Source organism: Garra rufa, chromosome 12, assembly GCF_049309525.1.
Source record: "Garra rufa chromosome 12, GarRuf1.0, whole genome shotgun sequence".
In the NCBI taxonomy this organism is placed as follows: domain Eukaryota; kingdom Metazoa; phylum Chordata; class Actinopteri; order Cypriniformes; family Cyprinidae; genus Garra; species Garra rufa.
In genome coordinates this window covers 17,988,893-18,011,545 of record NC_133372.1, presented here as the reverse complement: position 1 = coordinate 18,011,545, position 22,653 = coordinate 17,988,893, and the positions used below count along the sequence as shown (strand labels likewise).

At 34.4% G+C, this 22,653-nt stretch overlaps 2 protein-coding genes across 2 annotated transcripts in view; one reads left to right on the top strand and one right to left on the bottom strand.

Moving 5' to 3' along the window:
* The first annotated feature begins 547 nt into the window (after positions 1-547).
* On the top strand, positions 548-22,055 carry evpla (envoplakin a). The gene is made up of 22 exons (XM_073851537.1): positions 548-735; positions 4,163-4,262; positions 4,363-4,517; positions 4,713-4,836; positions 6,978-7,109; positions 7,330-7,371; positions 7,535-7,696; positions 8,365-8,472; positions 8,644-8,739; positions 8,845-8,955; positions 9,110-9,256; positions 9,376-9,530; positions 9,902-9,999; positions 13,071-13,243; positions 13,673-13,851; positions 13,936-14,074; positions 15,216-15,409; positions 15,566-15,716; positions 15,815-15,898; positions 16,981-17,088; positions 17,629-17,721; positions 17,883-22,055. The coding sequence occupies exons 1-22, from the start codon at positions 686-688 to the stop codon at positions 21,222-21,224; spliced, it is 5,943 nt and encodes a 1,980-aa protein (XP_073707638.1). The 5' UTR covers positions 548-685; the 3' UTR covers positions 21,225-22,055.
* The window catches only part of ten1 (TEN1 subunit of CST complex), a 31,623-nt gene continuing 31,025 nt past the window's right edge, over positions 22,056-22,653 (bottom strand). Inside the window, exon 3 of the mRNA XM_073851538.1 lies at positions 22,056-22,575. Within this exon, the coding sequence (XP_073707639.1) occupies positions 22,406-22,575 (170 nt within the window). The 3' untranslated portion in view covers positions 22,056-22,405. The remainder of the gene's footprint in view (positions 22,576-22,653) is intronic.

Here is a 22,653-nt window from a genome sequence, read left to right as displayed (position 1 = left end):
TAGAAATGTGGGCTAACTACCACAGCCCTGAGAGAAAGTGACCCAACAACATTCCACGTCATCTTGCATTCACAGATTCTACGCATTTAACAAGCTAACAAGTATTAAAAAGGACAGTGTCCTGAAAATAATTAATATGAACTCATGGTTATAATAAACTACTGTTAATAAAAATAATTCTTCAACAGTGCAACATGTCCAACAAAACTGGGCCAATGTTAATACAATATTAAAACTAAATACTAAATCACTATAATTCAAAGATTAGAGTGATTTACTAGTCACAATCTAATTTTAGGATTATTGTTAATGTTGTGACTTATATTTCTTCCTTTTGCTATAACTTTTAATTACTATCAACTGGGCTAGACGGTTAAAAAAAAAACAGAGCAATTGTAGAGATATGTGTAAATGTGTGTGTGGGTGAAAAAAAATGGGAAGGTGAAACTGGTCTGCCCGGTCCTGCAAAAGGAGGTGGTCTGGGTGTTGCCCAACACCTGTTACTCAGGGCGGAGTAGAGACAGAAGAACAGCTTTACTTCACCACTGTATGACAGTACTAGAGAGGCAGAAAGTGTGTACAGAGAAACTTGTGGAGGTAAAGGATAGAAGTGAGAAGTGGGGCAGATTAACAAAATTCCACCCGGAGCAGAGAAGGTGAATCTCACCTCACTACAACCTTTAGGATGTTCAGGAAGAAAGAAAACACGATGAAAGATGATTCCAAGATAAGCAAGTGAGTGCTGTTGGATATTTTATCCTCTAGGCTGTTTTGGTTCTGTTCTGTTGCCAGGCAGGTCTGAGATCAGTTTTAGACAGACTCGAGTAACCAGAGCCCAGTGAAGGTGTAAAGATGGTTAACTCTATATTTTCCTGGGAACATTAGATCTGAAATCTGTAATGGTTAACGCTTTACAATCAAAAATGATCTGTAAATTTAATTCTGTACTATTTAGGTCAGTGATATTTTATTCTCACTTTACATTTTACATTTTTCACTTAATCATAAGTTTATTAGCCTAAATAATAGAAGGAAATGGAAACATTCCAGAAAGAATAACTAGTCCTGTGGGCCATTACGCTGATTGTTTTGGTTATAATATAACCTTTGCTTTCTAAACACAAGTTATAATGGATAAAAATCTTTTTCAGGGGTGATGAAGAACAGAGACATGAAATAGAAAAAATGTAAAATCTAAAAGATATAAAATCAAACCAGCTTATTTAATTAATAGCTCATTAGTAGTCCTATCCGCTCTGCTAAATAGAATCATTACATTGTTTTTGTATGATATGAAATCAGCACCATCTATATATACATTTTGCTTGTTATGTGTATGTAAACACATACAATTAGCAATATAAACTATAATTTAAAAGAAACATTACAGATGTATAAGAAATCTAATTAACAATTACTCTATATGTCATCCTTGTTCTCGCTAATTATTCATTCATTCATCCATTCATTCATTCAACTTTATTTATAAAGCACTTTACAACCACCCAGTAGCAGACCAAAGTGCTGAACAATAAGATAAGATAAAAAACACACATAGTTCAAAGTATACATTTAAAATAATAAGACTGCACACATACGCCATACATTTACACTATGAATTATCTTCATCCTTTGGGTCAGTGCAGTACATTATTAGCTGCACTGGGATCAGGTCAAGAGCTTAATTTGTAACAAAGCAAACCTGACGAACTGACTGTCTGTTGATCATCTGTAAGCATGTTCTTACATATCAGAATTGTTGTATAGAGATCAGATCTCCCATCTGAACACACCAATAGTCAAATTGGATTAAAGCATGAGTAATATAGATACAACTGAACAGCTAAATAAAGTTGTTAACATGTTGTGTAAACATGCAGTAATCAGGGTCTCCCAATAAAACTATTAAAATAATAATAATAATAATAACAATAATAATAGAAACTGTGTAAGGATTGTCCTGGCTGTCTCAGCTCAGTTCCTGTAAGGGCTGATGTTCTTGTTCCTCCACTAGGTTGCTGGGTGTTGGTCCATTGTTTCGACACGGTCATGCAAACGTGACATTTCAAAGACAAACACAATATAGTTCTAGTAAAATGTTGTAGAAGGCAGAAAGTAACAAATTCTATAAATAGAACAGATAAAAGTAGACATTAGAACCATTCAGAAAAACTATTACTTTTTAGTTATTGTATACTCTATGTATTATGTAATTTTGTATTTTCCAACCTGGATGTGGATCCATTTTGGATGTGTCCTTTATCTGACCTATTATGGAATTTGGTGTGAGCTGAAATGGAACAAAATTATGTATGAATTCTTCAGGACTCAGCTAAGAGCCTCAAACAATGTCAGCAGTTATCTTCTGCTGGTTGATTTCATGAACTAAACCAACGTTTAGATGACAGCTGACTTTAGACTTTTATGATTTTCCTTATGTGTAATAATCTTACTTTTTCCTGAAGTCACTGACTTATATTTTTTATCAAATTAAATTTAGCTACAATATGAGGTCATTGTCGTCCTGTGTGTTGGTTTAGAGGAATCTGCGAAAACAATTGCTGTTTAACAATGCCACACCACCCTCCGCACACCATGGAAATTGTAAAGGAATTAGTCATAAATAGGTTTCTCTTGATCAGATGTTGTCAGTACAGCAAGTTCTGCTCTTTACACAGCTCCAAAAAAGGTGGATGTATGGGTGGGTGTAGAGATGTTAAGAGAACAGGTGTGTGTAGGGTGGTGTGGCATTGTTTGCATTCTTAGGAACAATGATGAAACTGTTTGGACTAGCATGGTATGATGGGGAAGAGATAAAAATACAATTTTATCTGTTTGACAGTGGAAGTTTTCATTCAGATGAATTTCACAAAATTTGGTTTAGTGAATGATGATGTAACAAAGCAGTTTAACTGACTGGATCTAACTAATACCCACCAACTAGCTAATAAATCAGGGGTGGTAATTAAATAAACTGGGATGGTGTGTAATTCCACTGGAATCCCACTGAGGTCCAATTAACAGGTACGAAAATGTTTTACCCTGTAAACTCCCAAATGCATTGTTTTTATTCAGGGAGGAAGTAAACACTGAAGATGACAGAATGATAAAGAACAGAAAAAAAGTACATAATCCCAAAGTTTCAATACACAGGGATTTCAACTGGGCTAGACAATTTAATGCTTGTCCAAAAAAGGTGGATGCATGGGCGGGTGAAAAGATGTTGAGAGAACGGGTGTGTGGAGGGTGGTGTGGCATTGTTTGCATTCATAGGAAAAATGATGAAACTCTTTGGACTAGCATGGTTTGATGGGGAACAGATAAAATTACAGTTTTTACAATTTGAGTGGAACTAGTTTTCAATCAGATGAATGTCACACAAAATTTGGTTTCACTAATCTGAGTAAGATTAGTGAATGATGATGTAACAAAGCATCCTAACTGACTGGATCTAACTAATATCCACCAACAAGCTAATAAATCAGGGGTGGTGATTAAAATAAACTGGGATGATGAGTAATTCCACTGGAATCCCACTTAACAGGTAGGAATTTGTTTAATGTTTACCCTGTAAGCTCCCAAATACATTGTTTTTATTTCTTCAGGGAGGAAGTAAACACTGAAGATGACAGAATGATAAAGAACAGAAAAAAGTACATAATTCCAGAGTTTCAGGGAACCACAATATAAAAAGATGGCATTCATTAATAATTAACATTCATTAGGACCATTTACATCTTTACCTGATATACCATTTAACAGATGATTAGTTCATAGTTACAATGTATTTAACGGGTATGTTTAAGACTTGAAGGTACATAAATCCTCAAATCATGATTCTAATCCTTGTCAAATTAAGTTTCTTGGACCTCAGTAAAACAATGCCAAATACATTCATGTTTTATGCCTGAAACAGTTCTGCTGACCATATTCTTTTGACATCATGAGAAAATGTTCTCTGTTACAGTATCTCTAATCAAAACTGTACTCAACTCAAATCTAACATGCTTAATTTACAGTAAATCCGATATGTGTGATCATCCTGAGAGATCTGATGCTCTACGCATATTTCCTAATGTCTAATGCAACTAATTTTTCCTTTATTTTGAACTTGAGTATCTTTTACACATTGTCATACTAACTCTTAATTTTGAACTGACAGAACACAGGTGAGCAACCTGGCCTTGCTGATTGCACGTATGCAGAAGAATGCAGACACTGTTGAGAAAGATGTACTACGAGCAGAAGAGCTGTTACTCATTGTAAGACAACACATTCTATTATATATATGTTTGTGTATGTACAGTATATGTTAGTAAATGGCATATAAATATAAATACCCCTTTTGCCCCCTTTGCTCAGGATGCTGACAATGAGAAAAATAACAGGAAATTACAACATCAGAAGGAAAATGCAGACCTATTAGGCCGAGCAGAGGGGCTTCTAAAAGATCTGTTCCTGGATATGGACAAAGCCAAAAAAATGAAACACCCTCAGGCTGGAGAAATAGAGAATGAGTGAGTGAGACAAAAGGCATCCTTCACACCCTAATGTTTATGACTAAGTCTGTTGTTCTGTCACATCGAAACTGAGCTAACAGAGTTGCATGGTGTATTTTCTGTCTCATCTTTATGATTATATTGAAAACTAATAGTAACTGTGATGATTTCTACAAGCTCCATAAATTGTTATTTTTATTTGCCACTAAACAGTGTTAGTCGTCTTCATGAACGTTGGCTGAAAGACTGTTCCCTTTACCGAGAGCTGTATGAGCCATTGAATGAGGTGGAACTACAGCCAAGGATTAACTGGGCTCTGGTGCTAAACCAAAAACAGGTCAGAAAACACATGCATATGCACACAAAAAAGAGAGAGGGAGACTAATCATTTACTTTTGTAGTAATAATCAAAAGTAATTGTCAAATTAACACACAATAATAATTACACAATAATAACCGATACAGTAATAACCCTGATGTTGATGATGATGAATCTGACCCCCAAAAAAAAAGATACATAAGGGCAGTTTAAAACATTGATATCCTAGGGGTACACTTTGTTACTTCATGTATCTTGAATGATCAGATTATTTCAGTTAAAAAAGTAAAAGCAAATTCAGTTGAGTTCACTTCAAAAAAGTTCATAACTTTTAATAAAAAATCTCAGTGGGACAAAGAGCTGAATCGTCACTGGTGTGAAAAAATAGCATTCACAACTTTAAAATGAACAACCAGTATCCATCTACGCTTAGCTGAGTTGTGTCTGGAATGCCTCTTCAGCAGGTCTCGAAAGCATCTTTAGTGATCCAGTTAGTGAAAATACATGAAGTGGATGATCTCCATAATAAATTAATACAAAAGTTAAACTAATGTCCACATTGTGTATTATTGTTACGATTGGTAGTATCAGGTAACAACACACTTTGTACAGTCAAGATACCAGTTTGAACAGTTTGTATGTAAGCGGTAGATTTCTTTAATTTATAGCAGATGAATGTAAAAAAAAAATCTCAAAATCTGAATAGCTTTCTTTAGGGGGAAAAATTACAAAACCGTGTAAAATGTTGCAACATAAAGTGGTCTCCCATATGCACTATTTAATTCTTTGCTGCAAGAGTATATAGATGCAAACACACAAAAGTGTGTGTGTGTGTGTGTGTGTGTGTGTGTGTGTATGGGCGCGAAAAAAAATTGTTCAAAAGTCACATAACACAGTCTCATAAGTTTAAATAATTTGTCTAGTTTTAAGGTCTGTAAGAGGACAAACTTAGATTACAAGAGAAATGGTTAATATTTTACATTTTATTTTCGACCTGCAATGAACAAATGTGCATATCAATATACAGCTGTTATTTAAAAAATAGAATAACTTTGGTTTTATATTAAGTAGGGCATGATTCATAAATTGTGGATATTTTTTTATGTGTGATGAGAACTCTTTAAATATTTTTTAAAAATGTGTTTGTGGTGGAAATGACATGGTGGTGGTGGAAATGACAGCGTATTGTGGAAATGACAAGAAATTAAGGTAAATGTAGGGAAGCTTCATCCCAATGCTGGAACATGACTGTTTCTGGATTGAAACATTTGCAGTCATGCAAATCTATTCTCACAATCCATATAAATTGTACTTTGTAACCATGAATGTCATTTCCACCACAGAGGACAGTGTGGTGGAAATGACTGTGGTGGAAATGACATTTCTGTAGTTTTTTGTGAAAAAATGGAAGATAGCTTCACTGATTGGCTTTGAATTATTACTTAGCATTTCGTGTATGTAAAATACTCTTATTTAACTTAAATTTTTTAGCTTTTTAATAACACCATTGACGGTACAGCATGTGGTGGAAATGACGTAGCATAAATATCAAGCAATTTTTACTTTGATTTTTCTTCATTTGTTGTTGATGAAAATGTAAATTCCCTCCATGTCCAACATGTGCTCTGATGTCACTCAACATTTCCATAGAAAACATCAAAAAAAAATTTCACACAAACTTTTTAAAGATATATTACAGTGTTGTGGTGGAAATGACACCAATACTGTGCGACAGCTATATTTTGTATAAAAAGTAATATTGATAGAGGTCTCATATTAAATACTATAATGTATTTTAATTATTTTACTAATGCTTAATTCAAGGACATTAATAGTTACCAGATAAGTCATATTTTTAAACTGTATTTTCATTGTTGAAGTTTAAAAGTCTGGGTGTGCGACAAGAAGAAAACACTGATTTTGACACCTATAAGAAGGTTGAAAAGTATGAAAAAATCATAATACAAAGGTAGTAATTTTTTTTAGGTTGGTTCTATTGATAGCTTGACAAAGAAAGAGGAATTTGTCCAAAATTATATGTATTTTTAAAAATATGACCAAAGTGCATAAAAGTGCCCATAGTCTAAGAATCACCCATATATGTCTGTGTTTGTGTGTCTCAATTAATTAGTATTTCTGAATAATTCTGAATATTACAGAAAGAGGCAAGCAAAGAGGAGTATGGCCCAAGTCTGGCTGACCTGAAGAAGCAGATTGCAGCTCATAACATCCTTCATAAAGAGATTGAGTCTTACAACAACCAGCTATCCCTTGGATCAACCAGTTCCCCGGTGAGCTTAAAAAATCCCATCAATTAGGCACTTTTTGTGTGTGTGTTACCAAGACTTGCATACATTATGATCAGTTTTGTCTCAGGTTGATTACAAATATTGTCATCTGTGTTCTGAAAATTTAGAATATAAGCCTTAAATTTTTGAGAGAATTTAGATTTTTTGGTTAACATACCCTTTATTCTTAAAACCTTAAATTCATTCCTTAATGTCATTCCAGGAGGAATATGCTGCCATTAAGAAGCAATATACTAACCTGCTGGTAAGAAATCATTCACATTACTGATACATGATTTTTGAAGTCAACTTGTCATGCCTCTTCAAATTGTAAGAGATACTGTTGGTGCCAGGAACGTACAGTGAGTTTTAATAAGAACCGAAAGAAAACAGAAAAATTCTCATTTAGCATTTTCAATGCTTTACAGGATAACTCAAAATGGAGACGTCACTATCTCAACAGCCTGTACGACTACATGCAAGACTGTGAGAAGGAGGTGGCATACATGAAAGAGGAACAGAACAAGATTCTTAAACAAGACTGGAGTGATCAGATGGCTGACCATGCTGATATCCGCAGACAGTATGAGGTGAGCTATGATCAAATGATTTGTATAATGGAGAACAACATTCCTTAAACTGGGGTACTTGGGGTCCATCTTACTAGTCAGGGAAGCTGAAAGAATATTATTCAAAAACAAAAACTTCTTTATGACAGTTATATTTATTATTACTTTTATATTTTTTTACATATATAATTATATTTTCCTTCCCTTCATAGACACAGAGAGTATGAAGCAAACCTAACAGTTCTGCCGTGAATTACAACATACATAAAATTTAAATATATAAATGAGTTCACTTTGAGTACTTTGAGTGTGTTCAGTACTTTGCTAATCGTACTGAATATGATACCGATATTTGATAAAAATTTGATTTTTTTTTTTATGAAGCAAGAATAAAACAGCTTTTTGTTTGTTTAAAAGTAGAGGCTGTTATTTATTTTGGTGTATTGCATGTTTAGATAATCATACGACAAAATGTTCTGGGGGCCATTAAATGTTAGTGAAAATGATCAAAAATGCTGGTAGTGGCTGGTAACTTAAAAAAAAAAAAAAAAAACGTTGGTGGGGAAAGAATTAAGTACAAAATAAGTATGTGAAAATAGAGCACTAATTATTTGGTTAACTGCAAAAGTCACAACAGCACATTTTAAAGAAAACATTATATTAACCCTTTGGTCTCTTGTCTTTTGCAGAACTTCAAGAATAACAGTCTGCTGTCCCATGAAAGTGAGGTCAACAAATTACAGGATGATGGAGACCGACTAGTTGAGCTGAAACATCCTGCAGCCAGCACTGTTCAGGTAACTTTATTATGTGACACAGTGAGCTTACACGCTGACAAATGAGTGGAATGGCAAATTCGAGTTGACTAATGACACTTAATTATATGATGTGTTCAGTTATTAAATATTGCATTCAGTATGCCACAACATAATCAAAGCTGAGCTCTGATGTGCTATTTGTGTGTCCAGGCCCAGAGAGACACCGTGAGGAATGAATGGCAGAAGTTTCTGAATCTTTGCATCTGTCAGGAAACACATCTGGACAATATAGAAGAGTACAAAAGGGTAGGTAGGGCAAATAGATGGATCCATCATTTTTGTTAAACACATTTATTTATCAACAGTTTGTTTATTTGTAAAGCATAATCAAGTTTGCGTTCTTCTCCACAGTACCAACTGGATGCAGATACCTTGTCTGAATCTTTATCTAAGCTTGGCTCCACTGTTGATGCCAAAGCATTCAATGGCAAGACCAGCACTGAAATTCAGATGCAGCTTGAGGTGAAAGTACATTTTTGACTAATTGATACAAAAAAACCCATTTATTGATTGATTGATTGATTGATTGATTGAAAGTGCAGTTCAAGTTCCAAGCCACTGTATATTAAAAAAGCATATTTTGACCGTGTGAATATTGTGTATTCTATGTCTGAAGGCTGAGGAAAGGCCACTACAACGCAATGAGCAGCTATTGGCTGACCTGAGGAAGCGGAGCACCTCTATCACACCACTAAAGCTTCGCCACACTCCTCCAAGCAAAACTACCACGGTTGAGTCTCTGTGTGACTGGAAAACTCCCAAGGTTAGAATTTTTTTTTTTTTAAACATTAAACATAAATTTTAAAGATTTTTTTTCTAACATGTAGCATGACAAGTTTTGGTTACTAATTTTAATTTGTTAATCAATGGTATTCTTCTCAGGCTTCATTGAACAGAGGAGAGCTGTTTAATCTGAAGTCCAACACAGACAATGACAACTGGGAGGTCCAGTCCAATGACGGGACAATCAAAAAAATTCCTGGAGTTTGCTTTATGGTTCCTCCACCTGATCCTGATGCCATCAACAGGGTTGACCTGTAAGAATAAAAATTATGAAAGTGTTTCACAAGTTTTCAGTAAGGAACTCAAGCCTATCAACAGTTTCTGGTTTAAGAAATGTTTTGTGGCATGACACCATATTCCCATTGGCACATGAGCACTTCTTGACTAATTTGAAGAAGGGGTGAAATTGCCAATTGATGTCATCTTTAGCACATTCATTTTGATTTTCAACATATATAATGTAATTTTATATTTATTTTATAATTTGCGATAATAGCCCTAATATTATGATATTTGCTCAGCTTCACTCCAAAGACATTGGAAAAGTCTGTTGTGAATCCTTAGGGCATGCTAATGTCTAATGAGTAAAGCAATATCTAATAATGACTTGTGCTTCTATGAGCAGGCTGGGCAAAGAGTTGGAAGATCTAAAGAAAAGGCGGACTGCTTTGAGAACTTCGCTAAACAATCAACCATCAAAGGCCTCTGTTTTACAGGCTCCAGGTAATGTAAAAACTCATTAAGGCCTGTCTACACCAATTTGTATTTTTATTGCTATATTTTTACTACATTGTAGCTTATTTTGTTCAAAAGCATGATCTATTTAAGTCATGCTAACAGGAAAATGTGATTATAATCATGTTGAGAGCTGTAGTTCTAACCACACAACTTCTCCAGTTCTAATGATGATGTAAAATATGGCAAAAAAAAAAAAAAATAAATAAATAATATTCATATTTGAATTTGCTCATCCCAAAATAAAAAAAAATAAAAAACTGATTTCACCTAGTTATAAATTCTGGTTATTCTGAAAATGCACAATAGCCAATTAGAAAGAACTGATCACAGAAAGTATGTGGTACTCATAAAACAAGTAGGAAATGCTTATCATAAATAAACACTGAACTTAGCTTTAAGATAATAAATAGATAATGAATCAGTGTCATATTGCGTAGAGCTGCCACCCAGGTAAAAAAAAAATCTGAGCTTTATCACGTTTGTACAATATAATTATCACGTTCGTACAATATAATATCACGTTTGTACAATATAATTATCACGTTTGTACAATATACTATCACGTTCTTACAATATAATATCACGTTTGTACAATATAATTATCACGTTCGTACAATATAATATCACGTTTGTACAATATAATTATCACGTTCGTACAATATAATATCACGTTTGTACAATATACTATCACGTTCGTACAATATAATATCACGTTTGTACAATATAATTATCACGTTCGTACAATATAATATCACGTTTGTACAATATAATTATCACGTTCGTACAATATAATATCACGTTTGTACAATATAATTATCACGTTCGTACAATATAATATCACGTTTGTACAATATAATTATCACGTTCGTACAATATATTATCACGTTTGTACAATATAATTATCACGTTCGTACAATATAATATCACGTTTGTACAATATACTTTTCACGTTCGTACAATATAATATCACGTTCTTACAATATAATATCACGTTTGTACAATATAATTATCAGGTTCGTACAATATAATATCACGTTTGTACAATATAATATCACGTTTGTACAATATAATTATCACGTTCTTACAATATAATTGTAAGCGCCGGCCTCCGCACACGCACACCACGCACTGCGCATAGGGCACCAAGTGCCTGGGGGGGCACCAAAAAATCTGGGTCGTGAAAAATCATCACAACAGGCTACTAGTATAAATAACAAATAAAATATGTCTAAAGCATGTTGATATACAAAAGCAAGTTCAGGTATAAAACAATGTTAATTTCAACATTAAACTAATATATAAGTGTTTATATTCACCGCCTGTGTTTTATCCTATTGGTAATTATTGTAAAATAAAGGCTAAAACGCTTGTGTTTTCTGAGTCAGTGTCTAGCAAGGATGAAGTTGCCGATCGCCATTTCCTCTTAATTTGGACGCGCCTTTAGAGAAAAATTAATCTTTACAGACTACAGAAATAGTTTTTGTTTTTGATTTGTTCTATTTCGTTAAGTAATAATTTAAAGCTTTCTATAAATACATGTATCTTGTCTGTGAGTTATGTATTTGCTGAGTTTTGCTGAGAAGAACTCCTGTTGAGATGACATGAGGGGATCATGTTTGTTTCCAACTTTTCAAGCACCGTTTGCAACGTTTTGTTGATATTGTGAGTGCACACAAATAAAAGTAGACCCTTTACAGTTCCGAATAATGTATTACTCGTACCTTTATGAACAAAAATGACGGAATATTTTAAATTGTTTCCACTGCAAAAATGCAAGTGATTGTGCTGGCTCCTCCATGTCCTGCAAAGCGGCTCTCCGTACAAACGATTGCATTTGTGCCTAATACCGCACATTTATATTATTTTAACGTTGAAATGAACATTGTTTTATACTTTAACTCTTTTAGGCCTAGATCTATATTTATTTTAGGCAAGTCATGATTATCTGAGAAGGCAAAATTGATCAAACACAATATGATCAACTCATTCTCTGCCGCTGCCGCTTGGTCCTTACTTTAAAAATCAAAAACTTATATTTAATGAACAAAAAATGCTCCAAACGTTTTTTCTAAATTAACTTAATAAAAACGAAACGAAATATAATCACTTTGCGTTACATACAAAACTGGACTATTTTAATAGCTGAAACAATAATGCAGGGCTCTTATGTGTGTGACAGCAATGCTCACCGTAAATAATACTAATAATTGTAATTATTATAATTATTATTTAAATTTGTAGACTAAATAAATGGGTATACTTAAGACAGTAAACTGTTTATAATGAATGCTTTATTTTTAAATAACCTTTTACAGCTTTGGAAATGTGTTATACTATTCATTCTTAACACGTAGACGAATTTTGGCGATTTTATTATAAGCTTTTCACCCAGAGTTAGATGCATGCTTTACTGTTAATGTTATTATTAAAGGGCTCTTCGTTTTCGCACCTGACAATAAATTTTTCACGTAATAACGTGATAATTATATTGTATGAACATGATATTATATTGTATGAATGGGAAAAGTATATTGTACAAACGTGATATTATATTGTAAGAACGTGATAATTATATTGTACAAACGTGATATTATATTGTACGAACGTGAAAAGTATATTGTACAAACGTGATATTATATTGTACGAACGTGATAATTATATTGTACAAACGTGATATTATATTGTACGAACGTGATAATTATATTGTACAAACGTGATATTATATTGTACGAACGTGATAGTATATTGTACAAACGTGATATTATATTGTACGAACGTGATAATTATATTGTACAAACGTGATATTATATTGTACGAACGTGATAATTATATTGTACAAACGTGATATTATATTGTAAGAACGTGATAGTATATTGTACAAACGTGATAATTATATTGTACAAACGTGATATTATATTGTACGAACGTGATAATTATATTATACAAACGTGATAAAGCTCAGATTTTTTTTTACCTGGGTGGCAGCTCTACGCTTCCGTAATATTTTGCTTTTATATTTTTATTTATATATTTTTTTATATTTCATATTTTTGAAGTTCCTGCTCCAAGAGCTGAGGAGAACTCCAAAGCTGTAGAGGTAGCTAGCCGCCTAAACCAAATGGATAAAGAACTAGCTCAAGTTGAGATGGCCACTCTGAGCAGTCTAAGAGCCCCACTGAACCGCACTGACCCTGCCACAGACCTCGCTAAACGTCTGCAGGAGCAAGAGGTGAGACATGCTTTAGATATCTAATTACAGGTAAACTGCCTTGCTCTAGGTTTTTACACATAACACAAAGTGTCAGAATGAGCTACTGACTGTTACTGACTATGCCGAAAACTCAATTATGTTGGTTAAAAATTATGATATGCGATAAAACCAATATAAAGTTGGTTTCATGGCTGTCAACAACCTTAATCTCTAAAGCAGTGTTTCTCAGCCCTGTTCAATAAAACACATCTGATTCAGGTAGAGACTCCAATACCTGAAATAGATGTGCCAGACAAAGCAAACATTTCAATTGTGGAGTGTTGGGGGGCCTCAGGAACAAGGTTGATAACCACTGCTCTAAAATGGCTTTTTGAAAGAATGTCGGTAGATTGAGAGTACCATGTTTAACAATACTCTGCTTATTTGTAATTATTATTCTCTAAACAGAGAACAGCTGCAGCTCTCCAGCAGTTGGAAAAACAGAGGGCTGCTGCCCAAAAGGACCTGGAACCTCTACTTTCAAAGGACTCTAATGGGCCAACCTCTTCCACTTTACCTCAAAAACTCAATGATGCCAAAAACAAGCAAGACAGTCTAGCTGCTCTCATTGACCTGTACAGAAAGAAGTATGCATAACAACAAATGTATTAATATAGGAAATTATAGAATTCTAGATGTTGCAACTCTTGACTCTTTTTTTTAAACATTAGAGCAAATGCTTCTATGGCATTGGAGCGACAGCTGAGGAATATGGACAGCACTATTTCAGGATTTGAGAAACAGCTCAGTGATGATGGTACCATCCCAGACAAAACTAGTGCCATTCAAACCCGTACACAGGAGATTCAGGTAAAGACATTTCATTCATGATTTAGTAGGATGCATTCCCATTCATGTTTTCCTTTTTTGTGTATCATTTACTTAGGCTACATAACCACAGCTATAGCATTAAAATATTCCTTGATTTTCTTTTTCTTTTTCTTTTTTTTCTTTTTTTTACTAAGGGTAAAAATACTTAAAAAGTTATAGTTATATATATATTTAATCATTTATATTAATTATTATTAATTTGAATTTTACAAGTGAAATGTCTGAAAACCATGTTTTTATTAAATATATCATTTAAATATTGGGGTCAAAATTGGGGTCACTAAGATTTTTAAATACTTCTTTTCAGCAAGGATACATTATTGCTCAAAAGTGACAGTGAAGATTTCTATTGACAGACAAATGCTGTACTTTTGAACTTTTCTTTAATCAGAGAATCCTAAAAATATCTATAATGTCTACAAAGATATTAAGCAGCACAACTGTTTTCAACATTTAAATGTCCTTAAGTAGCAAATCAGCATTTTAGAATGATTTCTGAAGGATCATGTGACACTGAATAGTGGAGTAATAATGCTGAAAATTCAGCTTTGCATTACATGAATAAATTACGTTTCTAAATATATTTAAATTAATACAGTATTAACAATATTTTAAATTGAACAAATATTTTAATATGTTTACTGCATTTTTGATCAAATAAATAGACATAAACATAAGAGCTTTATTTCTTTCAACAAACGATAAAAAATCTTACACCAAACTTTAAATGTTTCATTTTGAATAGTTTACATTTCTTACCCAGCTTGCAAATATATATTTTTTTACCATTATAAATGTCTTTACTGTCTCTTTTGATCAATTTAATGTAGAGCTGCAAAACGATTAGTCACAATTAATCGATTCAAAATAAAAGCTTGTTTACGTACTGTGTGTACTGTGTATATACATATGTGTATGTATATGTATATATATATATATATATATATATATATATATATATATATACACACACACATATATATATATAGTTATATATATATCGTATATAGAGCATCTTGAAGACGTTGCCACAGTTCTTCTGAATTTAGACTGTCTCAGTTTGTTGTTTTCACAACAAATTTCCCAACATATTATAATAATTTTTCTGTCTTTCATCCAGAGTTTGAGAAAAGATGTTGCTGGAGCTCAAAGTGAGATGCAGAAGCTTAGTGAGGAACTAGAGGCACTTAAGAAGGTATGCAGTTCACTTCAGCAGGGTTACCAGGAGTATTGTCCTGATATACGCAGACAGGAAGCAGAAGTGAAGAATCTTCAAAGCCGATATGCCAATGTGAGCAACCAGCTTAATGAAAGGTTAGTTCTACTCATGCAAAAAAATGTATTTAATATCTAAACTGTTTAAAATTGTTGTTGCTGTAATATACCTTCTCTGACTTCTCTACGGTGATGAGCTGAAAAAAAAATTGTTACCTAAAAAAAAAGTTGTCCTAAAAATGTTTTTATGTGTAGAGAGAGGCTTTTGCAAGAGGTCAACACAAAACACCAGGACTTCCAGAATGTGAGCCAATCACTGAGCTCCTTCTTAAACAATCTACCTAACAACAAGATTAACCCCACAGATGATTTGTCTCAAATTAATGCAAAGCAGAACTCTCAGAAGGTTAGATTTGTAGACTGTATCAGATTATATCATATAAATGATAGAAGAAAAAAAAAACTGTACAATTTTTTAAATTGTGGTTTTCTTTAACTCAAAAGAGGGTGACAGATGATATACAGAGGAAAGGTGATGACATGGACAGGGTGGTTGATCTCTCCAAGGATGTACAGAATGTTCTCAAGGTAAGTTAAATATTTGTGCTATAGTAAATGTCTTTATCCAGAAGTACACACCAAATATATAGTACTGTCCAAGATGTTTCAAGAAATCTACCTGCAAAGTTACCTGAAAAACTATGTGAAAGTGTAGCTAGGGCAAAAGCTGCTTTAAACACAAAGGATGGTCACACCAAATTCTGATTTAGTTTAGTTAACAGAAGTTAATTTATAAATATAATCTATTTATGACATTATTTTTGACAGCATCCTTATTTTATAGCATTTTTACACAATTCCCTTAAACTTTTAACAGTACTGTATCTTCGTAGGTAGGTCTCTTGAAGCATATTGGAGACATTGCCACAGTTCTTCTGGATTTAGTCTGTCTCGGTTTTTCTTCAAGATGATGGGATCAGAGCTCTGTGTGGAGCACTGGCTATTGTCAGACTCCTTGTGCAAACAAACATTTCACTGGATTATTACAATGAATGGCAAAATTAATGTTTGGAAACACTACAGCAAAAGATAGAAATAACTTAAAAACATTTTTTGTTGGTAAAAGTTTTAGTGGCCTAAACCTTTTGCACAGTACTGTACATTTTTATTTACATGGGGGTATAAAACTACGACAGTATTTTATTGTGAGACGAAAAAATTACAAGAATAAATTCATAGCTATACAAGATACATCATACTATTTTGTGTGAATAAAGTTAATGTAAAAATTTCACCATGTACTCCACAAAAAACGTCTATTTTAAAAGTTAAAATACATGTGATGAATGAAAATTTGGATGTAACAGACGTTTTAGCAGAGTAGGTGGGATTTTCACATGAATTACCTTTATTCACACAATATACTACTTCATTCTCAAAATTTTGTATCTCGTATTGCTACAACTTAATTCTCGTAAAATACTTTTGACTTTAATTTCCTAATTGTATGACTTTATTTTATAATATATATTTGCAAAACTTTGATTTTGTAATTTAGGTTTATTTTTTATTTTACCATTGCACTAAAACACTATCGTAACAAAACTGTGATGTAATAAAACTTTTTTAAACTGTGTTACAAAATTGTATATTGCATTTATTTTGGGCAGGAATATGAGATGAATTGTGTTAAGTACAAAGCTACTCTTGATGACATACCTGCGACAGATGCTAAAAGACTTCACACCTCCACCCTAGCTAGCTCTGTGGCAAAACAGGTGAGATATCTGAAATGTAAAACATGATCAAAGACTTTATATATAGGAAGACTGTGCACTTCTATTACTTATGAATGGGAGAAAGTGCAACACCCAGTATGATCAATAAGCCCAGCCTTCTAAATGAAAGAGCCAGTCGTTCATGAGTAAAGTCATTGCGTCACTGCAGCTGCCGTTAGAAGCTTCGGTTCCTATAGAAACAGGCAGTGTTCGCAAACTCACGCTCATGATTGCGCATGTGGATTGGCTGGTCTAGCATCAAAAACAAGCTTTTTTAACAACATATGAATGTAAGAAACAAGCTTTATGAGACTGTTGTTGTCAGTTTTTATTAGTGTTTTCAAATATGAAATTTAATCGTAAGCTTAATGAGTAGTTTTGGAGTATTTGGTGTTTCCCTATTCAAAGAGATAGGAGCTGCACTTGCATGCCCAAGAGGCATCGGAGTGAAATGACTTGTCTTAAAAGGACTTTGACATGACATATAATTTCTAATAGCAATTAAATACTGTACTTAATTCTCTCTTTTTTGTACTACAGGAGAAGGATCTTACAAACCATTATGCTGAGACAGCCGCTGAGAGTCAACAATTACTCAACCAGATGAACTTAGCAAAGTCCATCATGGCTGAGGTGCAAATGTTATCAACATTTTTTGTAGTTTACCACTGATCAGAAGGGATTTGTACCATAAAATCCATTTTAATCTTTGTTGTGAAAAGTAAATCATCCATGTAAAGTGTTCAAACTAATAATCTTTGAAATATTAACTAGTCTTTCCTCTATTTATACAGAATGTGGTAAAAGTTAATGCTGTACAACAACAACAGATGCAACAAAAAGCTGCTGAGGACACTGAAGTTCTCCAGAAAGAATTAAAAGAGGAAATTGCAAAACGTACCAATGCAGAGAACAGCCTGAGCACCATCAAGAACAGATATTTTTCTCTGAAGAATCGAAGAGGAGTAGAGCGAGTGGAGGAGAAGGAAGTTCTGCAGTATTTCCGTGACCCAAAACTTGAGGCAAATGTGGAGGACTTTCAAAAGAAAATTCACGAGGAAGCAATGAAACGCACCAAAACACAGAGTGAGATTGAGGTACTGACCAGAAAGATAACTAGCCTAGAAAGTGAACTTAAGAACACCAAGCCCAGGCTAGTGACAAGAGAAGTGACAGAGGTAGAGAAAGACCCTCAGTTGGATTTAGAAGCATCAAACATTCGAGAAAACATAAGCAAATTGAGAAGTGAACTTAAAGTTAAAGATCAAGAGAAGGCTTACCTGCAAACAGAGATAAGAATGTTGGAGCAAAAGAAGCAAAACATAAAAGAGAGGGTGGTGCAAAAGGAAGTAGTAACACTGAAAAAAGATCCAGAAATGCTGAAGGCAGTTAGGACATTTGAGATGGCCATCTCAGATGAAGGTGAGAGGACCAAATCACTGAAAAGTGAAATCTCTCAAACCAAAAGCCAGATCAGTTCTCTTGAGAGGCTCATCCCAACTTTAGAGCCAAAAGTTGTCACCAAGGAGGTGAAGAGGGTTGAGCAGGACCCTGCACTCATAAGTGAGTCTAAAGATCTTTTTACTACAATAGAAGAAGTGAGAAATGAGAACAAAAGTCTCATGACCGCACTTAGCACACTTCAGTCACAATATGTCCAAATACAAAAGATAAAGCCCACAGTGGAAATCAAAGAAATCATAAATGAGAACTTCAGAGTGGCCCCTGAGACAGAGGCAGAGATGCAACGCTTGAGAAAGGAGCTTCAAGACCATAGCAGACAGTTCTCAGACATTGAGAGACAAATAAGCTTTGTCAAAACAGATCTCGGAGTGCTATACACACAGAAACCCAAAATTCAGTATGAGGAAGTAGTTCAGGATGTTGTAAAAGAAGAAAGAAGTCCAGAGAATGTAAAAGAAATACAGAGGCTCTCTGATCAAGTATATTCTTTGCAGAAAACCTACAGTACTTTGCAGGATGAGCTTATCCGTCTTAGAAATAACAGGGATGAATGGAAGGCTGAAAAGTCAAAGGTTGAGACCAAGATTGTCACTAAAGATGTAACTAGGTATGTTGATGACCCACTTCTGGAGAAGGAAGCAGATCGTCTCAGGAGAGAGGTCCGTGAGGAAACTCAAAGGCGCAGAACTATAGAGGAAATGGTGTTTGATCTTCAAAATAAATACATTCAGCTTGAGAGACAAAAGCCAGAGGAAAAAGTAGTAGTGCAAGAGGTGGTGCGTCTACAAAAGGACCCAAGGCAGATCCTTGATCATGATAGGCTAGGTAGGAGTCTGGATGAAGAAGTGAAGAATCGGAGAAAATTGGAGTTAGAGGTGCAGCAGATGAGAGCACTTATAGAGGACAAGGAGATAACCATGAGAAACAGTGATGAAAGGCAAAGAAAGATCCAAGTGGAAACTGAGTTGAGACAAATTAAATCCAGAATCCATGAGCTAGAAACTGCTCCACCTCCTATTGAAGAGAACATAGTCATAGAGGAAGTTCTGAAAGTTGAGAGGGATCCAAAACTAGATAAACTGACCAATGGTCTTCGAACAGATATGGATAAAGAGAGCAGTGACATTATGCGTTTAGAAAGAGATATCAGGAAACTGACACTGGAGATAGAAATCTTGCAGCGAGAGAAGTCCGTTGAGAAGACCATCTATAAAGACGTTGTTCGCGTAGAGAAAGATCAGGCTGTGGAAGCAGAGCGGTCTCACTTCAGAGAACAGTTAACTCAGAAGAAAAATGCCAGACGAGACCTTGAGGATGAAATCCACCGTCTAGATGAGAAACTTCAACGACTAGCAAGTAAAAGAACTACCGCGTCTCTGGAGGAGACCAACTTGATTCAAGATCGGGACAAGCTGCAAAGAGAAAAAGAAAACATCCAGAGAGAGCTTAGAACTTTGGAATCTGAAAGACAAAACATCAGCATCTCATTCCAGCAGCAGTCTAGGCTGATGAGTGAAAGAAATCAAATGAACAGGCAAAGAAGCATTAAAATGGAATCAGATGTTCAGAGGCTAGAAAGGGAGATCCTGGATGAGAAGGACAAAATTCATAAGCGAGATAACATAATCAGGGAACTAAAGAACAGTTTGAGGAAGGAGGATTCCTCAGAGATGCGCACTAAAGAAGTCAATGTGTCTACAAAAATCAGCATCTTGGACCCTAACACTGGTAAAGACATGTTACCATATGATGCCTACATGCAAGGCTTCATTGATCGCAACCAGTACATACAATTACAGGAACTAGAGTGCGACTGGGAGGAAATAACCACAATGGGGCCTGATGGTGAGATATCTGTTTTGCAAGATCGTAAGAGTGGCAAACAGTACTCCATCAATAATGCACTAAAAGAAGGCAGAGTGACTAAATACCAACTACAACAGTACAAGGATGGCAAAATGCCGATCTCAGAGTTTGCTCTTCTTGTGGCTGGTGAAACAAAATCTCGGCCATACACTCCAGTTACCAGCCAACAAACTCAACAGCTTAATGAAGAGTTCCCCATTTGTGGTGTGTATGATGTACACACTGATTCATGTCTTAATGTCCGCAGTGCCATGGATCGAAAGATGATTGACACCAACACAGCCCAAAAACTGCTTGAAGCACAGGCAGCCACTGGTGGTATTGTGGACATCAGCAACAGCATAAGATATTCTGTCCACAAAGCAGCTGATCGAAGTCTGATTGAGTCCAGTCAACTACAGCGGTTATTAAATGCTCAAAAAGCTTTCACTGGAGTTGAGGACCCTATGACCAAAGAACGTCTGTCAGTCGGAGAGGCTGTACAGAAAGGGTGGATGCCCAAAGAGAATGCCATGAGATACATGGAGGCACAATTTCTGACAGGTGGGTTGGTCAACCCCAACAAAGCAGGAAGAGTTAACATTGTAGATGCTGTCAGCTCTAAGATGATTGACAGCACAATGATGAGAGAGCTTCAGGAAGAGATCAACTATGCAAAGGAGCTGACTGACCCCATCACAAAGGAGAAGATCAACTACAAGCAGGCTTTGGCTCGTTGTAAGACAGACCCACTATCAGGTCTTCCTATGCTTCCTGCTTCCTCAAAAGATTCTGCCTATTCTTCCTCATATTTTAGTCATAAATAGCCACTTATAGTCTCATTGGTTTACAAAATATGTAATTCATTCAAGTTTCTGCACTGTTGACTTAATTGAATCATTTCTCATTGGTTATAATATTACTGTAATATTTATCACACACAAAAACAAACAAACAGTACAGTAAAGCTCTGCACCAGTTTATAATTGTGTTTAGTGGTTGTGTTGATTCAATGTATTCTTAAGAACAAAAAATAAATTGAATCTGCACACCATGTATGTGTTTAGACAAATAAAAGCTTTTTAAACTTGAGAAGAAAATAGTAAGATTTAATCTGATCTATACTGTACTTGTAATACAACATACTATAAATCTCAGGTGCTATATAAAATCTGCCAATTTAACCACATTAATGAAATTAGTTAAATTGAATGTAGTCATTTAAAAATCTCAGCCGCTAAGATGCTTGTTTTTTCATTTTATACAGTATATAATGGTGCAGAATATTGTATCACATGAATGCAAGAAATATTTATCAGAAAACAAATATGGATAATAAATTAGCCTTTTTTTATTTCCTTGGTATGATGGGCCAGAAATGTCATTACACTTTTATTTATGTCTTTAACATTCTCTATCCTTTCTGAAACTGCTGTTAAGAATAATTGAAAATAATTAAAAATGCAATGAATGACTTCTGTCCTTTTTTGTTGCATTGACTGTACTCTTTTTTTTGTTGCAAGAGTGGTATCAAATATATTATTTGCAGGCATATGCAAGGCTATTTAGTAAGCAGCACATATACTGGTATGTGTCTTTGTAATAGTGAAAAATGTATAATTGTATTGTTTTTTTTCAATAAAAAAACTGAAGCGGTATAGAGTTTTTACCTCTTGTACTTAACATTCATTATACACAGGGTGTGTCAAAATTTAAAGCAAATACCACACAGTATACAGCATCAAAATATATAACTGAAGAGCTATTCACCTTTGCTATAAACACAGCATATTTTACTTATTTCCAAAAATGTAAAAGTAGATTTATTTTCACAGCTAGCTAATGATAATCATTAGATAAATGTAAAAAGAAAATCTAACTTGATTTACATCTAATTTCTGTAAATAAACTTTACAATGCTATGCTTTTGAGAAGTTGATACAAAGTCATATACTCTCAAATTGTACAAAAACTCAACAATGAAAAATATTTCTCAAATAATCACATTTTACAGGTTTTTCATATATGAGGGCTCACAGCTGGGAGCTTGCACATTTATCTCAGGCATTCTCTCCTTAAAGAAACATCTCTGTTCCATAATGGCTTTTTGCAGCAGTGTGACGTCTATGCCATCAACACTACTCAAAGCACGAGCATGCAATACAGCTCCAATTAATCCTGAAAGAAGAAGCAACAGAAAATTCTGGTTAAATTCTGAATACAAACACAACCAAAATGCTTCTAGATATAGGCTGC